General features: G+C 48.5%; 3 protein-coding genes across 6 annotated transcripts in view; 2 read left to right on the top strand and 1 right to left on the bottom strand.

Moving 5' to 3' along the window:
- Positions 1–14,411, top strand: part of iqsec1a (IQ motif and Sec7 domain ArfGEF 1a) — a 108,517-nt gene extending 94,106 nt beyond the window's left edge. For 3 of the 4 annotated variants that reach the window (XM_084445518.1, XM_084445519.1, XM_084445520.1), the window contains 13 exons: positions 202–475; positions 650–1,956; positions 2,823–2,984; positions 3,315–3,437; positions 3,767–3,933; positions 4,012–4,151; positions 4,967–4,996; positions 5,761–5,886; positions 6,152–6,251; positions 6,621–6,782; positions 7,239–7,412; positions 9,221–9,270; positions 10,727–14,411. In XM_084445518.1, the coding sequence (XP_084301644.1) occupies positions 202–475; positions 650–1,956; positions 2,823–2,984; positions 3,315–3,437; positions 3,767–3,933; positions 4,012–4,151; positions 4,967–4,996; positions 5,761–5,886; positions 6,152–6,251; positions 6,621–6,782; positions 7,239–7,412; positions 9,221–9,270; positions 10,727–11,245 (3,334 nt within the window). In that variant the 3' untranslated portion in view covers positions 11,246–14,411. The remainder of the gene's footprint in view (positions 1–201; positions 476–649; positions 1,957–2,822; positions 2,985–3,314; positions 3,438–3,766; positions 3,934–4,011; positions 4,152–4,966; positions 4,997–5,760; positions 5,887–6,151; positions 6,252–6,620; positions 6,783–7,238; positions 7,413–9,220; positions 9,271–10,726) is intronic. The other variant, XM_084445521.1, reaches the window with a different exon arrangement.
- Positions 14,412–15,784: 1,373 nt separating this feature from the next.
- On the top strand, positions 15,785–16,390 carry gp9 (glycoprotein IX platelet; the record flags this gene model as incomplete). Its single annotated transcript, XM_084446173.1, has 1 exon — positions 15,785–16,390. One exon carries the CDS (start codon positions 15,785–15,787, stop codon positions 16,388–16,390), a length of 606 nt encoding a protein of 201 aa, XP_084302299.1.
- A 371-nt stretch (positions 16,391–16,761) lies between these two features.
- LOC311314979 (haloacid dehalogenase-like hydrolase domain-containing 5) lies at positions 16,762–21,114 on the bottom strand. The gene is made up of 8 exons (XM_084445536.1): positions 20,391–21,114; positions 19,508–19,711; positions 19,304–19,416; positions 19,109–19,202; positions 18,960–18,993; positions 18,665–18,839; positions 18,267–18,455; positions 16,762–18,048 (listed from the first exon to the last, which is right to left on the bottom strand). Exons 1-8 carry the CDS (start codon positions 20,508–20,510, stop codon positions 17,652–17,654), a joined length of 1,326 nt encoding a protein of 441 aa, XP_084301662.1. The 5' UTR covers positions 20,511–21,114; the 3' UTR covers positions 16,762–17,651.
- Between the last annotated feature and the right edge of the window lie 98 nt (positions 21,115–21,212).

Genomic DNA, 21,212 nt, shown 5'->3' with positions numbered 1-21,212 from the left:
GTTGGTGTTCCTTTTAGAATGTCTTACACAGTCAAATCAAATCCACTCATGGTGAGTCCTTGAGTACTGAGAGTCTCTTGGAACTGCGTCTTTTAACCCTGAAGAATTAATCCACTTGGGGTTAATCTGTAACGGTGTCTCTGTGTGTGCTGTAGGGGGATGCCAGCTCTTCGTAACTTTGTCCCCTCTGTCTCCTTGCAGTGTGGAGGGGGATGCCAGGCCCAATGAGAGTGGTCCGGACGGAGGAGCCAGCTACGGGAGGGGTCCAGTGACCCACGGCTCGGCCATCAGCCCCGACCGCTTCGACCCGCCGCTCTACGGCCACGGGGTCCAACCGGGCCCCCAGAGGCCCCGAAGGCCAAAGCTCCAGCACTCCCAGTCCATCCTCCGCAAGCAGGCCGAGGAGGAGGCCATCAAACGCTCCCGATCGCTCTCCGAGAGCTACGAGCTCTCCGCTGACCTCCAGGACAAACAGGTACTGGAGAAAACAGGGGCTCTGCTGCCATGTTGTCTCTGTCTTCTTCGCACTGCCCTCCCTTCTCTGATTCGGTTTAAATCTATAATCCCGGGTTACGTCAGAAGGGATGTCTGTCAGACACGTGTGTCCGACACCAACGGGCGGTGGTGTGTTCTTCTCTCTGACCCACAGGTGGAGATGCTGGAGCGAAAATATGGCGGACGCTTCATAACCAGGCATGCGGCCCGCACCATCCAGACAGCCTTCCGCCAGTACCAGATGAACAAGAACTTTGAGCGTCTCAGGAGCTCCATGTCGGAGAACCGTATGTCCAGGCGCATCGTCCTCTCCAACATGAGGATGCAGTTCTCCTTCGAGGGCCCCGAGAAAGTCCACAGCTCCTACTTCGAGGGGAAGCAGGTGTCTCTGACGGACGACGGCACCCCCCTGGGCTTGGTACAGTCCGAGTGCGGAGACATGGAGGTCCACCGGCAGGCCAACATCGCCGCTCACCCCGCCTCTCAGAACGACCTGACGGACGCCATCACTGAGTTGGAGGACGCCTTCTCCAGGCAGGTCAAGTCCCTGGCGGAGTCCATAGACGACGCCCTGAACTGTCGCAGCCTGCAGGGGGACGAGGACGACCCCGAGGCCGATGGCCGCCCCGATGCGGAGAGGGAGCCGGCGTACCAGGCCAAGCCCCGGCGCGGGGGGGCGGCCGCGGGGCGCGTGCGCGACGAGATGATGGCGTCGTACAGCGACGTCACCCTGTTCATCGACGAGGAGGATCTGTCTCCCTCCGCCGCGGTCCCGCGGTCCGGCGACCAGGCGTCCGGCGCCGGGGGCTCGGACCCGCGGCTGCGCTCCGCCGACTCCTCCCAGGAGTACTGGCCCGCGGACCCCAAGGACGAGGGGCACGACACGGACACCAGCTGCCGGAGCACGCCGTCCCTGGAGTGCCAGGACCAGAGGCTGCGGGTGGACCACCTGCCCCTGCTCACCATCGAGCCCCCTAGTGACAGCTCGGCCGAGCTGAGCGACCGCTCCGACCGCGGCCCGGCCAAGCGGCCGCCGGCGTACGAGCCGCACGGCCGCGTCGTCCCCTCCTCCCAGGCCAGCCCCAAGCACATCTCCCACGGCCCCCCGCCGCCGCGCCCCGCCCCCTCCTCCTCCTCCGCCGCCCGCGACGACGACGCCCCTCTCCGCCACCGCCACCGCCAGCTGGAGAGCCACCTGGCTATCAACGGCTCGGCCAACCGGCAGAGCAAGTCCGAGTCGGACTTCTCCGACGGCGACAATGACAGCGTCAACAGCACGTCCAACTCCAACGACACCATCAACTGCAGCTCGGAGTCGTCATCCCGGGACAGCCTGCGCGAGCAGACGCTGAGCAAGCAGACGTACCACAAGGAGACGCGCAACAGCTGGGACTCGCCTGTCTTCAGCAACGACGTCATCCGCAAGAGGCACTACCGCATCGGCCTCAACCTCTTCAACAAGTAGGTGCTCGGCTCCCAGGGGCCCCAGTTGGCTGTCCGGTCACTTTCAGTACTCCGATTGGTTATATTACACAATTAAATTACAATCGGCCTGAATTCAAACCAATTACAGAGGTCGCCGACCTCGGAGAGAGCTCCGGAATTAGAAACCTCGGAAGTACGAGGTGTTTGATTGCAGAAAGGGCGGGCGGAAATTTGCGTGCTTGTTTGTGCTTGTTTACGACCCGTGCTCGTGGACTCGTTAGACTGACGTAACGGAGACAGAGACCGCGTCTGTTTATCCGTTATCCTCACTCGCCTCGTCTCCGGACGGTCAGAGTTGCCCCCGGGTTCCTTCCTGCGGTGAATGATTAACCGCGGCCGTCCGGCGGAGGCCGCGCCCTGTCGGCGCCGCGTGAGTGAGGCTCGGTCTGACGGTTTGATGCGAGGGTAGGTGGCACAAGGACATGTCCGCTTTTTGAGAACGGGGACATTTTAATCAGTCACTTCAGGCCTGGAATATAATTTTTCCTCATCTGAGAATTATATGTTGTCGCCTCTGAGAGAGAGAGAGAGAGAGAGAGAGTGAGAGAGAGAGAGAAGAGAGGGAGAGAAGGAGAGAGAGAAGAGAGGGAGAGAGGGAGAGAGAGAGAGAGAAGAGAGGGAGAGAAGGAGAGAGAGAGAGAAGAGAGGGAGAGAAGGAGAGAGAGAGAAGAGAAGGAGAGAGAGAGAGAAGAGAGGGAGAGAAGGAGAGAGAGAGAGTTGTGTGCGTCTGTATTAATGTTAAACATCTCAGTCGTCAGCTGTGAAGTTCATCTTCAGCACGGTACATCGGCAGTGTGTTGGGGATAACGAGGCCTCATCCGCTTGTCTGCGTCTTTCTTCAGGAAGCCAGAGAAGGGCGTCCAGTACCTGACAGAGAGGGGATTCGTCCCTGACACGCCCGTGGGCGTAGCTCACTTCCTGCTGCAGAGGAAGGGGCTGAGCCGGCAGATGATTGGAGAGTTCCTGGGCAACCGGCAGAAACAGTTCAACAGAGACGTCCTGGAGTAAGTACGAGCAAGTAACATCACAAATCATCTAATTTCCCAAGTGTAATGCTGTTCACAGACAGGCGCACAAGCTGAGAATAGCCAGAGAGAGAGAGAGAGAGGAAACATTTCCTTTCTCAAAAACATTCTTAGTCACTGCTCCCCTTAGCTGTGAGTGTCATAACTGCTGGACACAGGAGGACAGTGTATTGTTTATCTGCCAAAGTGTTTATAGGTTGTGTCTTCTGTATATTCTAACTGTGTAGTGGACTTCCATCTCATGTCTCACGTCTCATGTCCTCTGTGTGTGTGTGTGTGTGTGTGCTTGTGTGTGTGTGTGTGTTGCAGCTGTGTGGTGGATGAGATGGACTTCTCTAAGATGGAACTGGATGAGGCCCTAAGGAAGTTTCAGAACCACATCCGCGTGCAGGGGGAAGCCCAGAAAGTGGAACGGCTCATTGAGGCCTACAGGTGAGTGAAAACACACACACACACACACACGTGCACACACACGCGTGTTTTCATTGTTTCATTGTTTTCATACACTGCATTGGCCGTATGACTTATTACTGCATAGAGCGAATATGTCACTTTTGCATGAGTAAACAGAACAGTTTCTCACACTGTGCAGAGACTGATGATGACATAGCACACACACACTACCAGCCTGCGCTAACGCATCAATCATCCAATGGTTCGTTCGGTAACATCTCGCCATTCATCCCCACGGTAAACATAATCGTCGAAACTCCTTCGTTCTCTTGGTGCGCCGACTAACCCCTCCCCCTCCGGTTGTCTAGCCAACGCTACTGCATCTGCAACCCCACCGTGGTGCGACAGTTCCGGAACCCCGACACCATCTTCATCCTGGCCTTCGCCATCATCCTCCTCAACACTGACATGTACAGCCCCAACGTCAAACCCGAGAGGAAGATGAAGCTGGAGGACTTCGTCAAAAACCTCAGAGGTGAGGCGTTAGCTGGTAAAACATGCGTCGGCTGAACTAAGTGTGCGTGCGTTTAACCGGTGGTCGTGCGTCCCTCAGGGGTGGACGACGGCGAGGACATCCCCCGGGAGACTCTGGTCGGCATCTACGAGAGGATCCGTAAGCGTGAGCTGAAGACCAACGAGGACCACGTGTCCCAGGTGCAGAAGGTGGAGAAGCTCATCGTTGGCAAGAAGCCGGTGAGACGCCTTCAGGCTCCGTCCTTCGATAGGCTCGCCGCGGGGGCTCGCTCCCGGAACGCCCCGGCGAGGACGCGCGTTCTGTCCTCTCTCTGAATGTCATCGTCACATTTGAATTTCTCTTGTATTTCGAGCACAAAGCTCTTCTTCCGTTGCACTCGGCTGGAGCGCGAGGGCGCTGCTTTGTTGGGTGCGCTGCTGCGGTGGATCGGGGTGCTGTGAGCCTGTGGAGAGTCACGTCTGGGCTGGGACCTTCACGCTGCTGCCTCTAATGCCTGCAGAGCCCTTGAGAAACCTCTGCACAGACATCCCATAATACTCCATCAGAGAGAGAGAGAGAGAGAGAGAGAGAGAGAGAGACAGACAGAGAGAGAGACAGAGAGAGAGAGAGAGAGAGAGACAGACAGAAAGAGAGAGAGAGAGCGAGAGAGAGAGGGAGAGAGAGAGAGAGGAGGCAGAGAGAGAGAGTTTTTTGTCTGCCAATTCCCTCTTTAGTCTTCCTCCTTCCATCCCATAATTACCATCTCTGTGCTCCAGGAGCTTGTGAGAATCCTCTGTTTAAGCTCCGGTCTGTGATTACTAAGCACTGCAAGAGGCCCAGAGTGGAGATGTGCTACATATACAGTAATGGCTCATACATAAACATGCAGCCCATAAAGGAGCGATGCCATTATCGGAGCTCATAGCTGAGATACAAACAGGGATGAGATCAGATGAGTTTATGGGACTTTTACGGTGTCATGGACCTGAACTCTGAACACGGGACCAGTAATGAGAACCTCCCTCTCATCTTCTCCCTCTCCTCTTCTTTGCAGATTGGATCTCTCCACCATGGTCTGGGATGTGTAAGTACAGAGGGTTTAATCACTGTCCTATTCATAGGCAGAATGCTAGATATGTATACTGTATATATGAACTATAGATGACTAACACAGTCCATGTCTTGTAGATACTTGTGGTATTGGATTGCTTGAACTGAAAAACCCACAGAGAGGTCAACAGGATCCCCTCACTTTCTCCTGTAGGCAGTCAACAGATGCGTTGCTCGCTGGGTGGCAGTGAACTGCACTGTTTACCGAGTGTGGGTAGTCCATCACTGCCAGGGAACAGACCACACGAATGTCTCTGACACACACACACACACACACACACACACACACGCACACACACATACACAGAGGGTAGCTTTTAGAATGATTGGATCATGAGTCATGACGGTCTCAGGGGTGCTGAATAAATCGCAGAATAACAACCTCTATGACAAACCGCACAGTACGTTCACACATGTAGTATATATTTTCACATGGATCTGCGATGTTACGCATCATGTCCGCTGGCCATACGATCTCCACTCCCTCCAATTGATGAATATTGTTCTTGCTGTAGAAACGAGTCCTCTTCAAAATGGAGGTGTACCCGATGGTCTGGAGTAGTCCAGGCTGTAGGCCTATTAACAGCTCTTTTCACTCAGAGCAATTTGGCCTCTACACCCCCAGTAGATCCTAGTTAAAGGGAAGATCGCAGCTCCCTCTGGACTGGGGGTCAAGGTGTGACCTTTAGCCGTCGGTGGGCGTGCTGTTGTTGATGTTGTTGTTGTGCTGCCCTCTAGGTGCTGTCCCTTCCCCATCGCCGGCTGGTGTGCTACTGTCGGCTGTTTGAAGTGCCAGACCCCAATAAGATGCAGAAGCTGGGTCTGCATCAGCGTGAGATCTTCCTGTTCAACGACCTCCTGGTGGTACGTGTCTCTCCTCTCCTGGTCTACAGCCTGGCCTGGCTTTGCTAGCTCTGTTGCGCTCCTGGCTTTGCTGTTACCCCCATAAATCAGCTCGTTAACAAGACTAGAACAGATCAAAGGAATCTGGGGAGTGGAGAAGTAGCGACTAGATTGACATCAGCTCAATCTGTCCTCACACCTTTATCTGTGAATGTCACAGGTTACACTTTTTCAAATTGTTTGCTTCTCGGAATAATTGCTCTTCTGTGCGTCTGTGTGGGTGCAGGTAACAAAGATTTTCCAGAAGAAGAAGAACTCAGTGACCTACAGCTTTAGGCAGTCCTTCTCTCTGTACGGGATGCAGGTTCTACTGTTTGAGAACCAATGTAAGTAATGCAGAGCGCGTTTCTCAGTTCCTCAGTGCTAGCTCTGCATGAAGGGTCCATGTTTGAGAACTGTAGCGTGGAACTCTTCTCTCTGTTCCTCAGTGCTAGCCCTGCATGAAGGGTCTCTTAGAACTGTAGCGTGGAACTCTTCTCTCTGTTCCTCAGTGCTAGACCTTCATGTTTACACAGCACTCCAACGGGGATTACTTGGCTCAATAACACTTCTCACTAAAGTGGGAAGTGAAACGGATGGACTCTGACAATGTTTACACTCTCAGAACTTCAGACTTTCCAAACTCTTTTCAACTTGACTTTGATCAATGAGCCGAAGCGAATGTAAAGTTCTCCCTGTGTTTCCGATTGGCCCAGATTACCCGAATGGCATCAGGCTTACATCAGCCATACCAGGTGCGGACATCAAAGTCCTCATCAACTTTAATGCCCCCAACCCCCAAGACCGCAAGAAGTTCACCGACGACCTGCGGGAGTCCATCGCCGAGGTCCAGGAAATGGAGAAATACAGGATAGAGTGTGAGCAGACTTTTTTTCTCGTTCTCCCTCCTCTTTAAGCCACCTTGGGCTAGTTAAGCCAGTAAAGTCAAACAGGGCATGGTCCTCATAACTCACTCCCCATTCATGAGGAGGAATGTTTACAGAGTTCACAGAATCCCTATCAGTGGGAATCCCTATCAGTGGGAGATCTGTTTGTAGAAAGAGTTTTAGCTGAGAATTGCACCCGACATCAAACATCGAGAAGAACTCTCTAGGTAGCAGTGAGAGAATATGCAAAATGTTGTTCATTGACGATTCAGACATAAACATGAATTGATTTTGTGCCGTTTTGGTACTTGGAGTCATAAGCGTTATGACACGCACACACACGCACACACACACACACACACACACACACACACACACACACACACACCAGGGCTCTTGGCCTTACTCTCTGGGTGTGTGTGTGTGTGTGTGTGTGTTAATCCACAGCTGAGCTGGAGAAGCAGAAGGGCGTGGTGAGGCCCAGCATGTCCCAGAGCTCCGGGTTGAAGAAGGAGGCGGGCAACGGCCCTAACCGCGCCAGCCTGGACGACACCTTCGCCATGGGGGAGGGGCTGAAGAGGAGTGCCCTCAGCAGCTCGCTGCGCGACCTCTCCGAAGCAGGTAAACACCATCACAAGAGCTCCAGCCCCCCTCTGGGTCTGTCTCCCGCCTTCACCGAGGATAAGGGATCCGGCCATCACCAGGTTGCTTCATAACACCATACAACTATCTTAGATCTCTCCCCGTAAACTCAGATTTTTTTTTTTTTTTTACAGAATGATGTTTCAGTTTGTTAGGAGTACATTTGGATCACTTCCAGTGTAAAATACAGTCATGTTGAAATCTACAGGACCAAAGGGCCCTCTTTTAGAGATGTACGGTTTGCCTGAAATGGTGGCCCAGGAAAGATTCAATTTGTGTAAACAGATGGACTGAAGTATGGAAGACTTGACAGAGTGTTCTATGTAGCTGTCTCTTCACTTCTGAAGGGACCTGAAGGATGGCGCTCACCCCTTCACAGCGTACTTGAATCAAACTTGGTTTCTCTATCAACACATTGTTGTTTTAAACTTTTAATTGTCTCATTTTAATTCATATAATATCCCCAGCTAATATTCCTCAAAGCGTTTCATAATGAGCCTTGCTTATTACATGTTCAGTTATTCAGTCATAATCATTCACCTCAGACATTTTCTGTACTTCTGTGAAGCAACCCAATTGAATTTAATAAGAATGTACTGTATTCTCATATTTTGTGCAAATGCCAAGATTTGGTTCCAATTTCTATGTGAACAAACATTTCATCGTCATGAATAACAATGCCTATTGTCTAAGCATATTGGCTCCAACTAACATATTAGCTCCAACACTTGAACATCATTCATTCTGAGTCACAGTTCTGTTAAGTTATCATGATAACGTAATGAAATCCATTCAGGGACTCTTTCTGAGATTGGTGGATACAATTGCTCTATTCTAAATATGATTTTGTTTATCTCAATGGAGTACTTTCCAGGCTTAGTCAGTGTTGGAACAGGCTAGAGCCCAACAAGATGCTTCTGCCCTCCTGTTCCATGTTTTTGCATACTATGTTGAAACCCTAACTTTCTCAACGCAGGATGTGGCATGATAGCGGGCCCATTCCTGTGTATACAGTGTTTTGTTTTTGTTTTCTTGTTTGTTTCTTGTCATACTTCATCTCATGTGTACTTCCTGTTGTTCTCATGCTCATTGGGATTTCTCCTGCTCATGTGTGATAACTATATCCATCGGCTGAGTGTACCTAACATCGGCAAACTGCTCTGTTTGCCTCTCAGCCTCTCTATCTGCCTGTACATCCCATGTTACGGCCATTGTTACTGCTTTTGATGTTTCTCCTCCTGTCACTGGCCTCAGAGAGAGTCCCGTATGACAATCTACATCTTGTGACAACGTTTAACCCCTATTGTCACATCAGAACATGTTGGAAAACGTGTGTAGAGAGATAGCCTTTTCAGCTCTCAATAGTTGACCAATTAGTCCTCAAATTAAATTGCACTGTAAACATTCTCCATAGTCAAGAATTTAGTTAAGCATTTGAGAAAACCTACAATTAATACAGAAACATTTGACTTAGAATATTGATAGCCATTATGATGCAATCTAGAAGAAGCATTTACCCTTATGTAATTGGTTGGACCAACTTTTTCGCAGTAACTCCTGTCATAAGTCTGAGTCAAGCAGGAGCTAGAAAATAAATAACCCTACTACGCCACCCACAATACCCACCCAGCCGTCCCCTACACTCTACCTTGACCCTCTGCCCACAGTAGGACCATACTCACAACCCCTACACTGCCCCCTAGGGGATTGGAGGGCTGCCTAAACCTCTGTAGTTGATCCACGATTGCTGTCCATCTCTAATCTGTGGTATTGCATGTCTCGGGCAGGCAAGCGTGGGCGCCGCAGCAGTGCAGGATCACTAGACAGCAATATGGAAGTAAGTTGGAAGCAGCTGGTATCCAAGCTACTCTCTATGTGATGATGTGCACTGTCAAAACACACCGTTTATTTTTTGGTCTTGCTCCCTCTCTGCTTCATAGTACTCTCAGTTCATTTTATTTATTTATTTATTTATCATTTACTCTCCTCGGATGCCTTAACAACCTGCCTGCCTGGGTCAGTGTGCATGCGTGGGCTGCCTGCCTCTGATGCTGCCCCCTGTCTGGAAGAAAGAGAACTACCGTTTTGGTCATGTGGCCAGTTTGCCCCTTTTTTCTTGGGGGAGAAAAAAAAGCATGACTACTAACCACCCCTCTGTCCCCTCAAGCCCTCTGTCTCTACCACAGTTTACTATTCTTCTTCATCCAGCCATGTCCAGCACTTTGACTTTGCTTTGGGTTCCCTTAGGCAGGGCTGCCCGCGAGCTCTTCTGTACCGTACCTCCCAGTCTCCCACAGTTTGTTGTGGTAACCCTGTACTGTCCGGCCCATGCTACGAAGGTTAGCTTCAGGGAAACCGAGGCACTTCCGCGTGGCACCGACGGGAGCGTCCTCACACACGGGTTTAATAAGATGTGGATTTCATTCATCTTCATTCACCCCATTCCATTTTGTCCACGTGTTTGGTTGAAGTCTGGGACCCTGAACGATTTTACTCCACTTCCAAAGGTCTCTTTCCAGCTTTTAGATGAAGCATGTGCCAAAGAGAGAGCGTACGATTCCTTCAGGTTTGCGATAAGTCATGCCTTGGCTTGGACTTGGAACCAGAGCAGGGTGTGTGCGGGACTCTTGTGAAACGTGCCCTCCAGAGCTTCAGCACTGCTGCCTATTAGCGCTAACCTGCCGCGGTCAGTGGAATGCTATCCCGATGTGGATGGAGAGGTTGCCTGTCACTTCCTCTGCATGTGGACTCTCTGGCTCTGTTGATTTTAACAAGTTGCATGTGTGACTCTTGGCAGGTTTTGGAAGGTGTTCAACATTGACAGTGATTTAATATGAAAATTGTGTCATTTTTACACATGTCAATGTGTTAGCTACATTTCTATTCTCTTTTATACAGCTTAGGCCTACATACATTAAGACTGATATTTCATTTGTTCTGCAGACACAGACTCAAATTGATACAATTAAGACATCCTCCTCGTGGCAGTTGACCATTTAGAGTTGGAAATGCTGGTCTCTTCACTTCTTAGCTGATTTTGTCATTCATAGTCTGTGTATCTGTCCACCATCCTAAGATCAACTTGTTTTTTTGTTGTTGTTTTTTTGCATGCACTGTGACATTTTGCTTCTTGCCGTTTACCTTGACTATCCAGGTTATGAGAACCGCCTCCTTGAGTGGTCCAGTGTGTTAGGCCAAACACCCATAGTGCAGTAGGGGGGTTTTAGCGCAGTGTGTGGGGTGTTCCATCACAGGCACTGACAGAGCCACTGTCATGTCCCTCTCTCCCGCAGGGGTCCATCATTAGCAGCCCTCACACCCGGCGAAGAGCCACGGCGCCTCGCGAGGGCCCGCCCCGCGGCCACCCCGCCGCTGCCCCCAACCCGTCCATCATCGGGTCCCTCTTCAGCGGCAAGCGGGGCAAGCCGTCGTCACAGAGCCACCCTCCCCTCCCCGCGCCCGGCCACCCCACCCTCATCTCCCACAAGCCCCACCCGGCCAACCTGCACCACACGGCGCAGGCCGTCCACTCGGCGCCACCGCCGCCGCTCCACGGCGTCCACTCCCCGTACTGCCAGCAGGTCCAGCAGAACCCGCCCCCCTACCACCACCACCACCACTACCACCCTCCGCCTCACACGCAGTACCACCAGCACCCGGGCTACGCCGCGCACGCGCCTCACGGCCACCACGCCCAGCACTCCCACCACGCCACGCACTCCCAGCATGCACCTCACCACCACGGTCAGCAGCAGGGCTCGGCGCCCGGCGGGCCCAAACCCAAACACAGCGGCATCAGCACGGTGGTGTGACCTCTCCCTCACAGACAGAAAGAAGAGAGAGAGAGAGAGGAAAGGAGACTTGAGGGAGGGACAGTTGCTTACACCAAAGGGACAGACGGTAAGAGTCTGTGGCCTGTCCACTGTGTTCTACTGCTGCTGTGCTGGGGGCGGACCCCCCCCTGCACCCACCCATTATACCTGTTGGAAACAAGACTGCAATCTTCCACACTGGGCCTAGGCTCGCCGCTCGGAGCACAGCCCCCCCCTCCGTCAGGGCCTCAGGGGAGCGCTTCGAACAGGAAGACGCTCTCCACAAACTCCCACACGCACACGCACGCAACACGGCAGCGGGGGATGAGGGGGAGTCCTCTCGGACCGCCCTCCGCCTCCGCCTCCACCCTTCCGACAGCCCGTCTTCCTTCGCGTAACCAGGAGGAGAGACCAACCGGGCGAGGCCTGAGAGAGGAGACCAGCCGGTCTTTCTGTCAGCGCGGCATCTTATATTACACACCGTCTATCTGATGAGGCTTACTTTCAACACCCGCTTTCTTAGGTTTGCGAACCCCACCCTCGTTTTTAAGAATGCTATTTGTTGTTGGCTTTTGAGGAATCCATGTAGTGAACATGCTAGGCGTAACCATTCCACACTAACTAGACCGAAGGACAGGCTGACAGAGTAGCCAGTCTCAATCGTAGTAGTTCTAGTGCTCTATTTACCATAGTAACAGCTTTATGTGTTGTCTCCTTGCTCTCATAAATAAATGTGCCAATTACTAATGCATAACCTATTTAGTCAAGACTTCATGTACAGTATACGGTGCGTTAAGTACTTTGTAAGATTATACTTACAACCATTATTATTATCATTGAAAATGAATTTTATCAGTATTATACTGACTCTATGGTAACAGGAGGATAAATCTGAAAGGGAGAGAACCCACCTTCAGTCTGGCCAATAATAATCTATTCCAGAGTTTGTTGCTTTTTAAAAGGCGTATGGTGAGACTCTGGAATGCAGCTGGGGCATATGGATCTGCTAGCACCAGAGCAGGGCTGACATGGAGGAAACCCCTGAATGGTTGTTTCCTGTCATGACAGTCCACTTGCATGTTGCTTGATATGCTGGCTGGGTGAATGGATCTCTCTGTGACTGCTGAAGCTTGTATGAAGGGAGGGGGAGGTGCTGTAGTCTGCGGTCACTTCACAGTGAGGAAGGGTTCAATTGTAGTGTTTTGTTGAACTCTTGACCCGTTTCTGAGTTGCATCCTTTCTAGACTTACAGCTGGTCCTCACAGTGCTCTGTATTTTCAGGTCTGGTTTAAAGACCTTCTGCAGTACACACATCTATGTGCCATCCATATATGCAACAGCTGCATTCTTGACTCTACCAAATCAAACAGTAGGCTAATACGTTTAGTAGGCTAAAACTTTACTTTTGAGTCATTTATTATAAATCTTTGTTTTATTTTACAGAACCTGACCAGGTGTGTGACTTACAGTCAGCTCTTAAGTAAATAGAGAAGTATATTTGTTTTTCATCTTTTTATCACGTGCAATATCTCCGTACTGATTTTGTACATCCGGAGCAAGCAATGGGTCCCTCCCGTTTTTTTCTTTGTTTTCATGTTGTGTCATTATTTATTTATTCGTTTTTGACCCCTGTCGTTCTTTTCAGTGGCTTAATGTGTGACTGTACTCATGAGAAGAACAGCCCCAGAGTTCAGTGGAATGTCTAAGAAGTGATTTTGCATGTGATGTTATTGATGTGAGGCTATCCTCGGCACATTGTATAACAAATCAGTGTTACCATAGCGAGTCAAAGTGCAATCATATTCAGAAATGCAGACTTGTACTGCAAATGTGGTTCTGTTATCATGTTGTCCAGGAAGAGATTCAGGGGAAAAATATCTTTTTCTTCATTTCAGAATATATAAATACTTACACAGTTCACAGTGGATAAAAGGAATGTGTGTATATATTTTAATAAAGGAATATGCTTCCCTCTGGGCAGAACAGAAATATTTTGCTGGATAAGCACATAAAAGAACGTTTCACTTTTCAGGAAATGCAGATATAATATACAGCATAGAAATGCAAACAGAACAAAGGAAATGGGTATATGTAAAGAATAATAACTTTCTACATTCTACAAATAAGAGTCTATTATAGCGTGAAAATTAGTGAAAGTCAATTGTTTGTCCCAATATCAGGGTGTAAATGTATTTTAACATTCACTAAGAAAACCATAAGTCAGACTTACACTAATTTCTGCTCATGTTAGACAAATGCTATTATAACAAATAAGGACATTCTGACAGATGAATATATCTAATCTGGAACATCGAATGTGTCTTTCTATTGATTTCATATTTCTTTTATAACTGATTTTTTTTCGGCCAATGTAAAGATGAAGTGTATAGGTTTATGTTGAAATACAGTATGTTGTTGTGCTTCAAATGTCCACCGTCATCTACGTAGTGTGAGAAGATACCCCCACAATGCACTGCATGGGTCCGACGCATCCTGTCTCCTTTTCACTGTGAGCTGACCTGGAAAATCAGCCTGTAAAGTTTTGACCTCCTTTTGGCTTAGATTGATTTTGATGATCTTCTGATGTTGACCTTCTCTTGCTGTTTCATGTTAAGCTGATTGTTGTTGGAGCTGAGCAGCATGCATCTCATCTACGTAGCCATTTGTATGAAGAACAGGCATAAACATGGCTGCGCCCCCGGCAGTTAGCGGAGGGCTGTCGTGTAAATAGGAGACTGGGTTTCTTGGAAGGAGGGTTTATCTCTACGAAGACAAGAAGGGACCAAGAGAGAGAGTAAAGAAACTGTACATAGTGTTTATATGATCGTTTCTCTATACTGGTATCAGCCGTCTGGATCAGGGTGTACGCCCATGAGGAGTCCTGATTATGAACATATCGCTTGTCTCTCTGCCTCCAACTGTAGTGAACTGTCATACAAGGTGGATTTCAAAAGACAGACTGTTATAACGTTCACTGCCTCTTACATCCACTCACTCAAACATAGACACACACACATATTCATCCCATGCTGCAAGCTGTTCTGTTAGGCGCGAGACACAAGAAAAGGGAATAACAAGAGTGGCCTCATTTCAATGTGCATTCTGTTTGTACAGTGAGTAGTGAGTCAGTAAGTTTATTGTAAAACTTCAACTGTGACAATGTTGAGAACGCAAAATAAACAAATATATGACTTATGGTATTCACCTGGTTGTCTTAATTTGATTTACCATAATGTGCACGTTTGTGTTTTAGCTTCATATAATGGTCTTGATTGAGGACAAGGCCTATAGGATCTGACGGCCATCTTGGCTAATACCTTTGAGTCTATAACATCTCCACTAGAGCAGGGGTTCCCAAACTATCCAGAGCCCCCCTAATTTACACCTGATGGAATTTGGGCCCCTTTGCTCTAGAGGTAGGCTATGCACAGAATCATTGACGTCGCTATGAAATTGTATTATTACACCCCCTTGTGGCGAAGTGGCATTCTGTATACTGCAAATGTGTGTTAAGGCCATTGTTGGTGATGGCTACAATATTAGGTCGGTCGCTGTGAAAACATAAAAATCACCTACAATGGCCCTGATTGAAGGCCCTAATATGCCGATGTAGAATCCTACATGTAGATAGGTACATAAGAGGATATCATACATGGTCATATGTAGGCTACACGATAGCAGTGCCACACAGTAGTGTAATCTTGACTGAAGACATGAGTAGACCTACTATAACAGAAAATATTCTGAAACTTCAGTTTTGACATCAGTGGCGGATAATAAATAGGTACACTGTGTGTCTGCAGATGAAGAAGTGGTTATACTCCGTACTCTCCTTGGCTACACTACTGGTGCCACGTAAAAACTCATCCATAGGCCTCTACCACAACCTTCGGTAGATAACTGCTTATCTTCTCCTAACAGGGGTGGTTTTCTGAGGTCACATGACCACAAACCTTGCTAGTTTGGCGGTTCCTGTATACTACCTAACATTGGTGTTATGTAAGGGCTGTAAGGACCGTACGTCTGGAAGTACCCTGCTGAAGACCTGTGGATGATGACGGAGACCCTGCTGAAGACCTGTGGATGATGACGGAGACCCTGCTGAAGACCTGTGGATGATGACGGAGACCCTGCTGAAGACCTGTGGATGATGATGGATTGACAGAGCCAATGTAAGGCAAGGATGAGTGGAACTACATGCGTTACTTTCCATGTTGGCTTGATACTGAGAGGTGGGTGTTAACACTGGCTTAACACTAAGAGGTAAGCCTCGAATACGCCGTGTTAGGCTTACCAATTTCCCAAGGAAACACATAAAGGAAGCATAAACCATTAGCCTAAGTATGGTTACACTGTTCTTGGGCTGTATACCTGTGTAACAGCAATTACAACACATTTTCTTGAAATGTAAACACTAGTGTTCAGGTTGTCTTTTTGTTTTTAATGCTTATTAGTGTAACTCTCATTGTGATACATACTGAACACCAGTGGTATTTGGTATACAAAAGTGTTCAGGATTGTGATACATCTTCCTTCAGGATGCTCTCTGGTTCAGGGCTAGCCATCCTCTTCCTCCTGCTGGCTACGTCCAATGAACAGCCTGCCCCCGAGGCCTGCCACTGTTCAGCAATCCAGTCTGCAGGGCTCCAGGTCAACTGCGGCTCCCTCGGCCTCAAGGAGGTGCCTCCTCTACCCGCAGACACGACTGAGCTCCACCTCCAGAACAACCAGCTCACCACGGTGCCCCCGGGGCACTTTGACAGTCTGGGTGGCCTGAGGAGGGTCACCCTGTCTGGGAACCCCTTCCACTGTGACTGCGGGATCCAGTACCTGAGGGCGTGGCTGCGGAAGAACAAAGACATCGTGTCCGGGGTGCCCACCTGCGCCAGCCCCAGCGCCGTGGCGGACACGGCCATCGCTGCTCTCAGCGACGCCCACTTCTCCTCATGCGGCCAGCGCATGTGTGCCGAAGGACCGTACAACAGCCTGGTGGGGCTGATGGTCTGTGGCCTCATCAGCCTGCTTCTGTGGGGGCTGAGACTGGCCAAACGCTCCGCCTTCATTCTGGACATTAGTGAAAGACACACAGGCGTGGAGGCAGAGTCCCCGCGCTCGCTCAGACTCAAAACCAGGAAGACGCTCTAGTGAAGCAGGTCAGAGGGAACACTGAGAACCTTACAACCTGGACATTTTAACTGGAGATCCCTGATCAACATGGAGTTTCTGCCGCAGGTACTGGACACCTTGCCAAGGTGTGGTTAGGGATTACAGCCTGGCATGGCTGGTGAAGGAGTATGTTCATTTCAAAGAACTAGTATATGTCGCTGTTTCTGGAATTTTAACAGTTTAGTGGACCACTATGGGGTCATCCATGCTTTGGAACAGTTAACATGATTCTTAGTTGTTATTTTGTTGTTGCCTAGATTATTGTTTCTCAGTTTTGTTGTCTCTAATAAAATGGTAAAAGATGGTATACGTAATAAGAAAATACCACAAACAGTTCACACCCAGGCTTTATTTTGCAATGTAATTATTTGTGTGGATGTAAAGGATTATGCTCATTCTAAGCAATATTGACTTCTCCAAAAACATGACATATTAACTGAAATACATAGTAATCAACCAATGAAAAAATAGCTTTTGCCTTTCATATAAATATAAATGGCTAGTTACAGTCTTTACTTATGCACTCAAAATGTATGCATACAACAAGAATGAAACATTAACAGCTAGGGTTTACAAACCCGGCAAGATATGGTAACATTAAATGACAATGAATAATTTTGTTCTGTGCAAATGCAGGTTCAATGGTTACATACATAGATAGACATAATGTATACAGCACTTTGGAAGGACCATACCACACCCTAAATAAGAAATGGGTGTTCTCTCAGTGCAATATTCAATCTAATGAAATTCATGCATAGAAGTAACAAGTAAAATACATAATGATCAAAAGGAAAACAAATATGGTCACCTTTAGAACTTAATGTAAACCATACAGTATGAATAAGATGGACCAGTAACTTATATTTGTAATAAATATAGATGACTGCACAATCTGTACTAACCGTTTAAAACATTGTAACACTCCTAACAAAATAAGGCATTCATTAAAAGCAATCTGCCATGGCTTAAAAGCAGGTAGTTGTGCTAAACTTGAATTGATAAAGAACCTTTATACTGTAAAACAACATAACTGTTCAGTCTCAGCCGTCGAGAGGTTTACAATGTTATGATAAAAAACAAAAAAAAGAACTCAATGAAGTTCCTTCAATGCCCTGACATGTTGGAAAACCACACTGGCCACAGTAACTCAATGAAAGTGGTCTTTCCCTGTGAGGAACTCCCCCCACTAATACTACTCTTCTTGCCGCCCCCCTCTCCCAACACGCCTCATCTGGGGCTACTGAGGCATGAGCCCCTCCTGCTCAAAGATGAGCTCCACGGCGTCGGCCACGTCCTGCACGATGTGGCTGGGCTCCACCAGCCCCGGGTCGAAGCGGAAGTCGCGATGCCCGTGGAACACGGTCTCCTTAATGCACTGGCTGGCGCCGGCGAGCGCCTCTGTGTGGGGGTTGTACACCCCCGTGCACACCAGGACGGACTTGCAGGAGGTGGCGGACGGGGGCGCCAGCTCGCTCTCCCAGGCGTTGTACGCCGCCTCCTCCTCGGGCAGGGCTGCGCTGGAGCCCGTGGCGGCCGCCATCTTGGCTACGGCTTTAGACTTCTTCCTGGCCGTCCGCTCCTCCAGGTAGCGATTGTAGAGGTTGGCGCCGTAGATGTCGGTCATGAGGTTGTCTCTGTGGACCGGAGAGGATGATGGAGGGAGGAGTAGGAGGAAAAGGAAACAGTCACGCCAATACATACATCACAGCATTATCGTTCTCATTATGCATTAATCCATTCATTAGCTTTGAAAACGTTCTTCACTAACAGGCTAGCTGTTAAACCCACCCTCTCAATACCATCATGCTGCTTGGGAATGGCCTCAACTCATGTAACGCAACGTCCAACCTACCCAATAGCGTAGAGGGAGGTGATGGGTAGTCTCCACTGGCTCTCCTCAGCCTGGCGTCTGATCAGGTACTCTGCAAAGTGGTAGGTCAGTTCACTGGGCTTCCCCATCAGGGCCTCGTACTTCACCTCTTTACCTGTGATCTTCTTATAGATGTTCTCTAAGCACACCATGAACGTCCCATGACCAAACCTGCATTCAAGACAACAGAGACACAAAAAAAGAACCCTGACATGAGTAAGCAGGACCATTCATCCAACAGCCAAGTCAGTCAAACTGTATTAGACGGACGTTTGGTTTGACGGTATGAATGAATCCGACGGTGAAAGGAAACGTCCTCTCGCTTCGATTGTTCCTTTCAAACGATTTCTATGACGGCGTTGAGCCCATTGTTTGGTTACCGTGGAGACTGGGCCTCGGCCATCCACATGAGGTCCATGTTGCAGGCCAGCACGGGGATGTGGTGCAGGTTCTGGGACCGATGGGCGCTGCTCAGGTTCCCGTCGGTCAGCAGGACGTCGATGATCAGCTGCAGGTGAGTCTCCCATCGAATGGGCTCGCCGAAAAGAATCACAGCTGTAGCAGGAAAGGAATTAAAGGATAAATCCTGATTAACCAGCATATCTCTGAATTAAAAAAGATATATATATATACTTAATCACAACCAAGCAGACAGGTGTCGACTGACGTGCTTACCTTCTACTTTTGGAAGGTTGGCAATTGGAGTGGACTAAAAGGAATAGAGTAGTGTTTTGTATTGTTGTATTACAATAAATGTTCACCTGTTCCATTTTTTAATTTAATTTAAGGTAAATTCAATGTGCTACTCCTCCTCTGAAACTCACCGGCAGTTTAGGCCGCCTGTTGTGGTCCACCATGTCCAGCAGAGGGAAGGCCTCTCTCAGCATGTCAATCCCAACCACTTTCTGAAAGCCCAGGCTTAGTGGTTCATGTTAAGGATATTCAAGTCATGTGATAATGTCAGTCATTACAGTCATCATGAAGTTCATCATAAGAGATATCACAGCGTAAAGGGATACTTTTTGGCGATGTCAAGGACCGGCCCTTGTCCCGACACGAGAACACACTTCTCTTGGTACTTCTTGAACATCCTCAGTGGACTGTGGGACATCATGACCTGGTCCTGGGTGATCTGACAACACACAGAATCAAACTCATCAGTCATGTAGTTTAAGGCTCAACACTGTAGATGAGATCTGTGTGATCACATGAGAGAAACCTACAGGCACTCCCAGGATGTGAGAGAGCTGGTCCGCTTTAGTTTGTCGGAGACAGTTCCCTGCGTTCGTGACGAACACAACCGGTACCACAAATTGTCCCTGAGAGTTCACCAGTTTTTGGAACGCTTTTTTTGCGGCAGGGATGGGCGTTTTTCCTCGAACGAGCACACCATCGATGTCGAACAGCAGGCCAAAGCCTGGCTGTGGCTGTGGACAAGAAAGAAGTGACCAGTGACAATCAAAAAGAGAAACTTTCATGTTATTTTCTGCATATGCTGTTACAATTTATTAAGAGCAATGACAAATAATTATACTAAAATGATAATTAGTTATTAGGATTAACATTGGGAAATGTATGGTAACTAGCCTATACAACAAACAATGTATAATAATCAACCATCCCCAAGTCTATTCATGGCAAAAAGGGATTACCCTGTGAGTCACGCTTATAAGATGTATTCACCAATTCAAAGGGCACGTTTCCACATTATTAAGGTAGATGGTGATGCAGCAAAAAGGTCTGCAATATTGATGACTAGGTGGCAGCTACCTGATGAGCATCATTGGGGCAACAAGCATCTGGACTTGAAATAAACATGGTGGATAACTTGATTTGGGGCCACTGCTTGTATGCACAATGATCTGAAAGCCATACTTTATTCAACTCAGAACCGATCGGTGAAAATTTGCTCCCTAAAGATTTGTTGTCCTCGTTTGACGGTGGTCAAATGTGATATAGCAACATTTCTGAAGATCACCGATTAATGAAATGTTCATTTCCTAATACGGAAATCTTCCATTAACAGTGTATCGGTTCAATTGACACAAGGTAAGGCAACAATGTATCAACTGACAGAGGAATCCACAGCTGTAGTTCGAATCGTACCTTGCTATCTGACACGGTTCCGCAAAACCCGCACTGAGAACCGGCAAATCCAGCCTTTTGTCTGGCTAGTCGGTTACTCAGGGTAAAAAGACCCCGGTAAAAAGGCAGGAGTCCCTTCATCTCCTTTTTTGCTATACCGGGGTATCGGAAAAATACAAAATAAACTTTAAAACAAAGAGCCCCAGATAAAGGAGCCGGCTGTGCCTGAGCCGTTTGGTCGGACTTGTTTTTCGTCCTTTTTTTTCCACCCCATCAATTTTCTCTCTGGGAAAGGCTAGATGACGACATATGAGCAGTGGGAGGTTCTTCTCAGAAGGGGGTGGGAGATCGTGACTGCACTGCAGCTGCTGCGCCCGCTGCCATTTTGAACATCAGGTGGACACTGCAATACCGCGCGAGGACATATCTTGCCTAGCCTACTTAACATGCATGCTTGTCTGTTGTATCGGTTATATTTTTGGATGTTCTGTATATCCAAGTAATTAATTAATATAAAGTCAAATGGAGTCATGGACGGATGCAGTATGGATCCTATCATTTTATCCCTGCAATCTTTAGAAAAGACAGGCGTACGTTGACCACCAGAGCTGAAGCACAAGACGAGTATCTTTACACAATCGAGCTAAATTTACCCTCCAAGTGCCACCAGAGGGGAATCTGAACCAATAGGTTAGAGGTGATGTTTGGCACAACTTGCTGATTTTTAGGATACAACTAATTGGACGAAAAGCACACCAACTCGTTCTTTCATTGATTGTTCGAGGAACAGTGAATGTGAACTTCAGACACAGAAACACAGGAGGCTAGAGGACGTTAAGACCA

The sequence above is a fragment of the Borostomias antarcticus genome (assembly GCF_949987555.1).
Source record: "Borostomias antarcticus genome assembly, chromosome: 11".
NCBI classification, from domain to species: Eukaryota; Metazoa; Chordata; class Actinopteri; order Stomiiformes; family Stomiidae; genus Borostomias; species Borostomias antarcticus.
The sequence above is the reverse complement of the archived record's forward strand: the minus strand, read 5'-3'. Positions and strand labels throughout refer to the sequence as shown.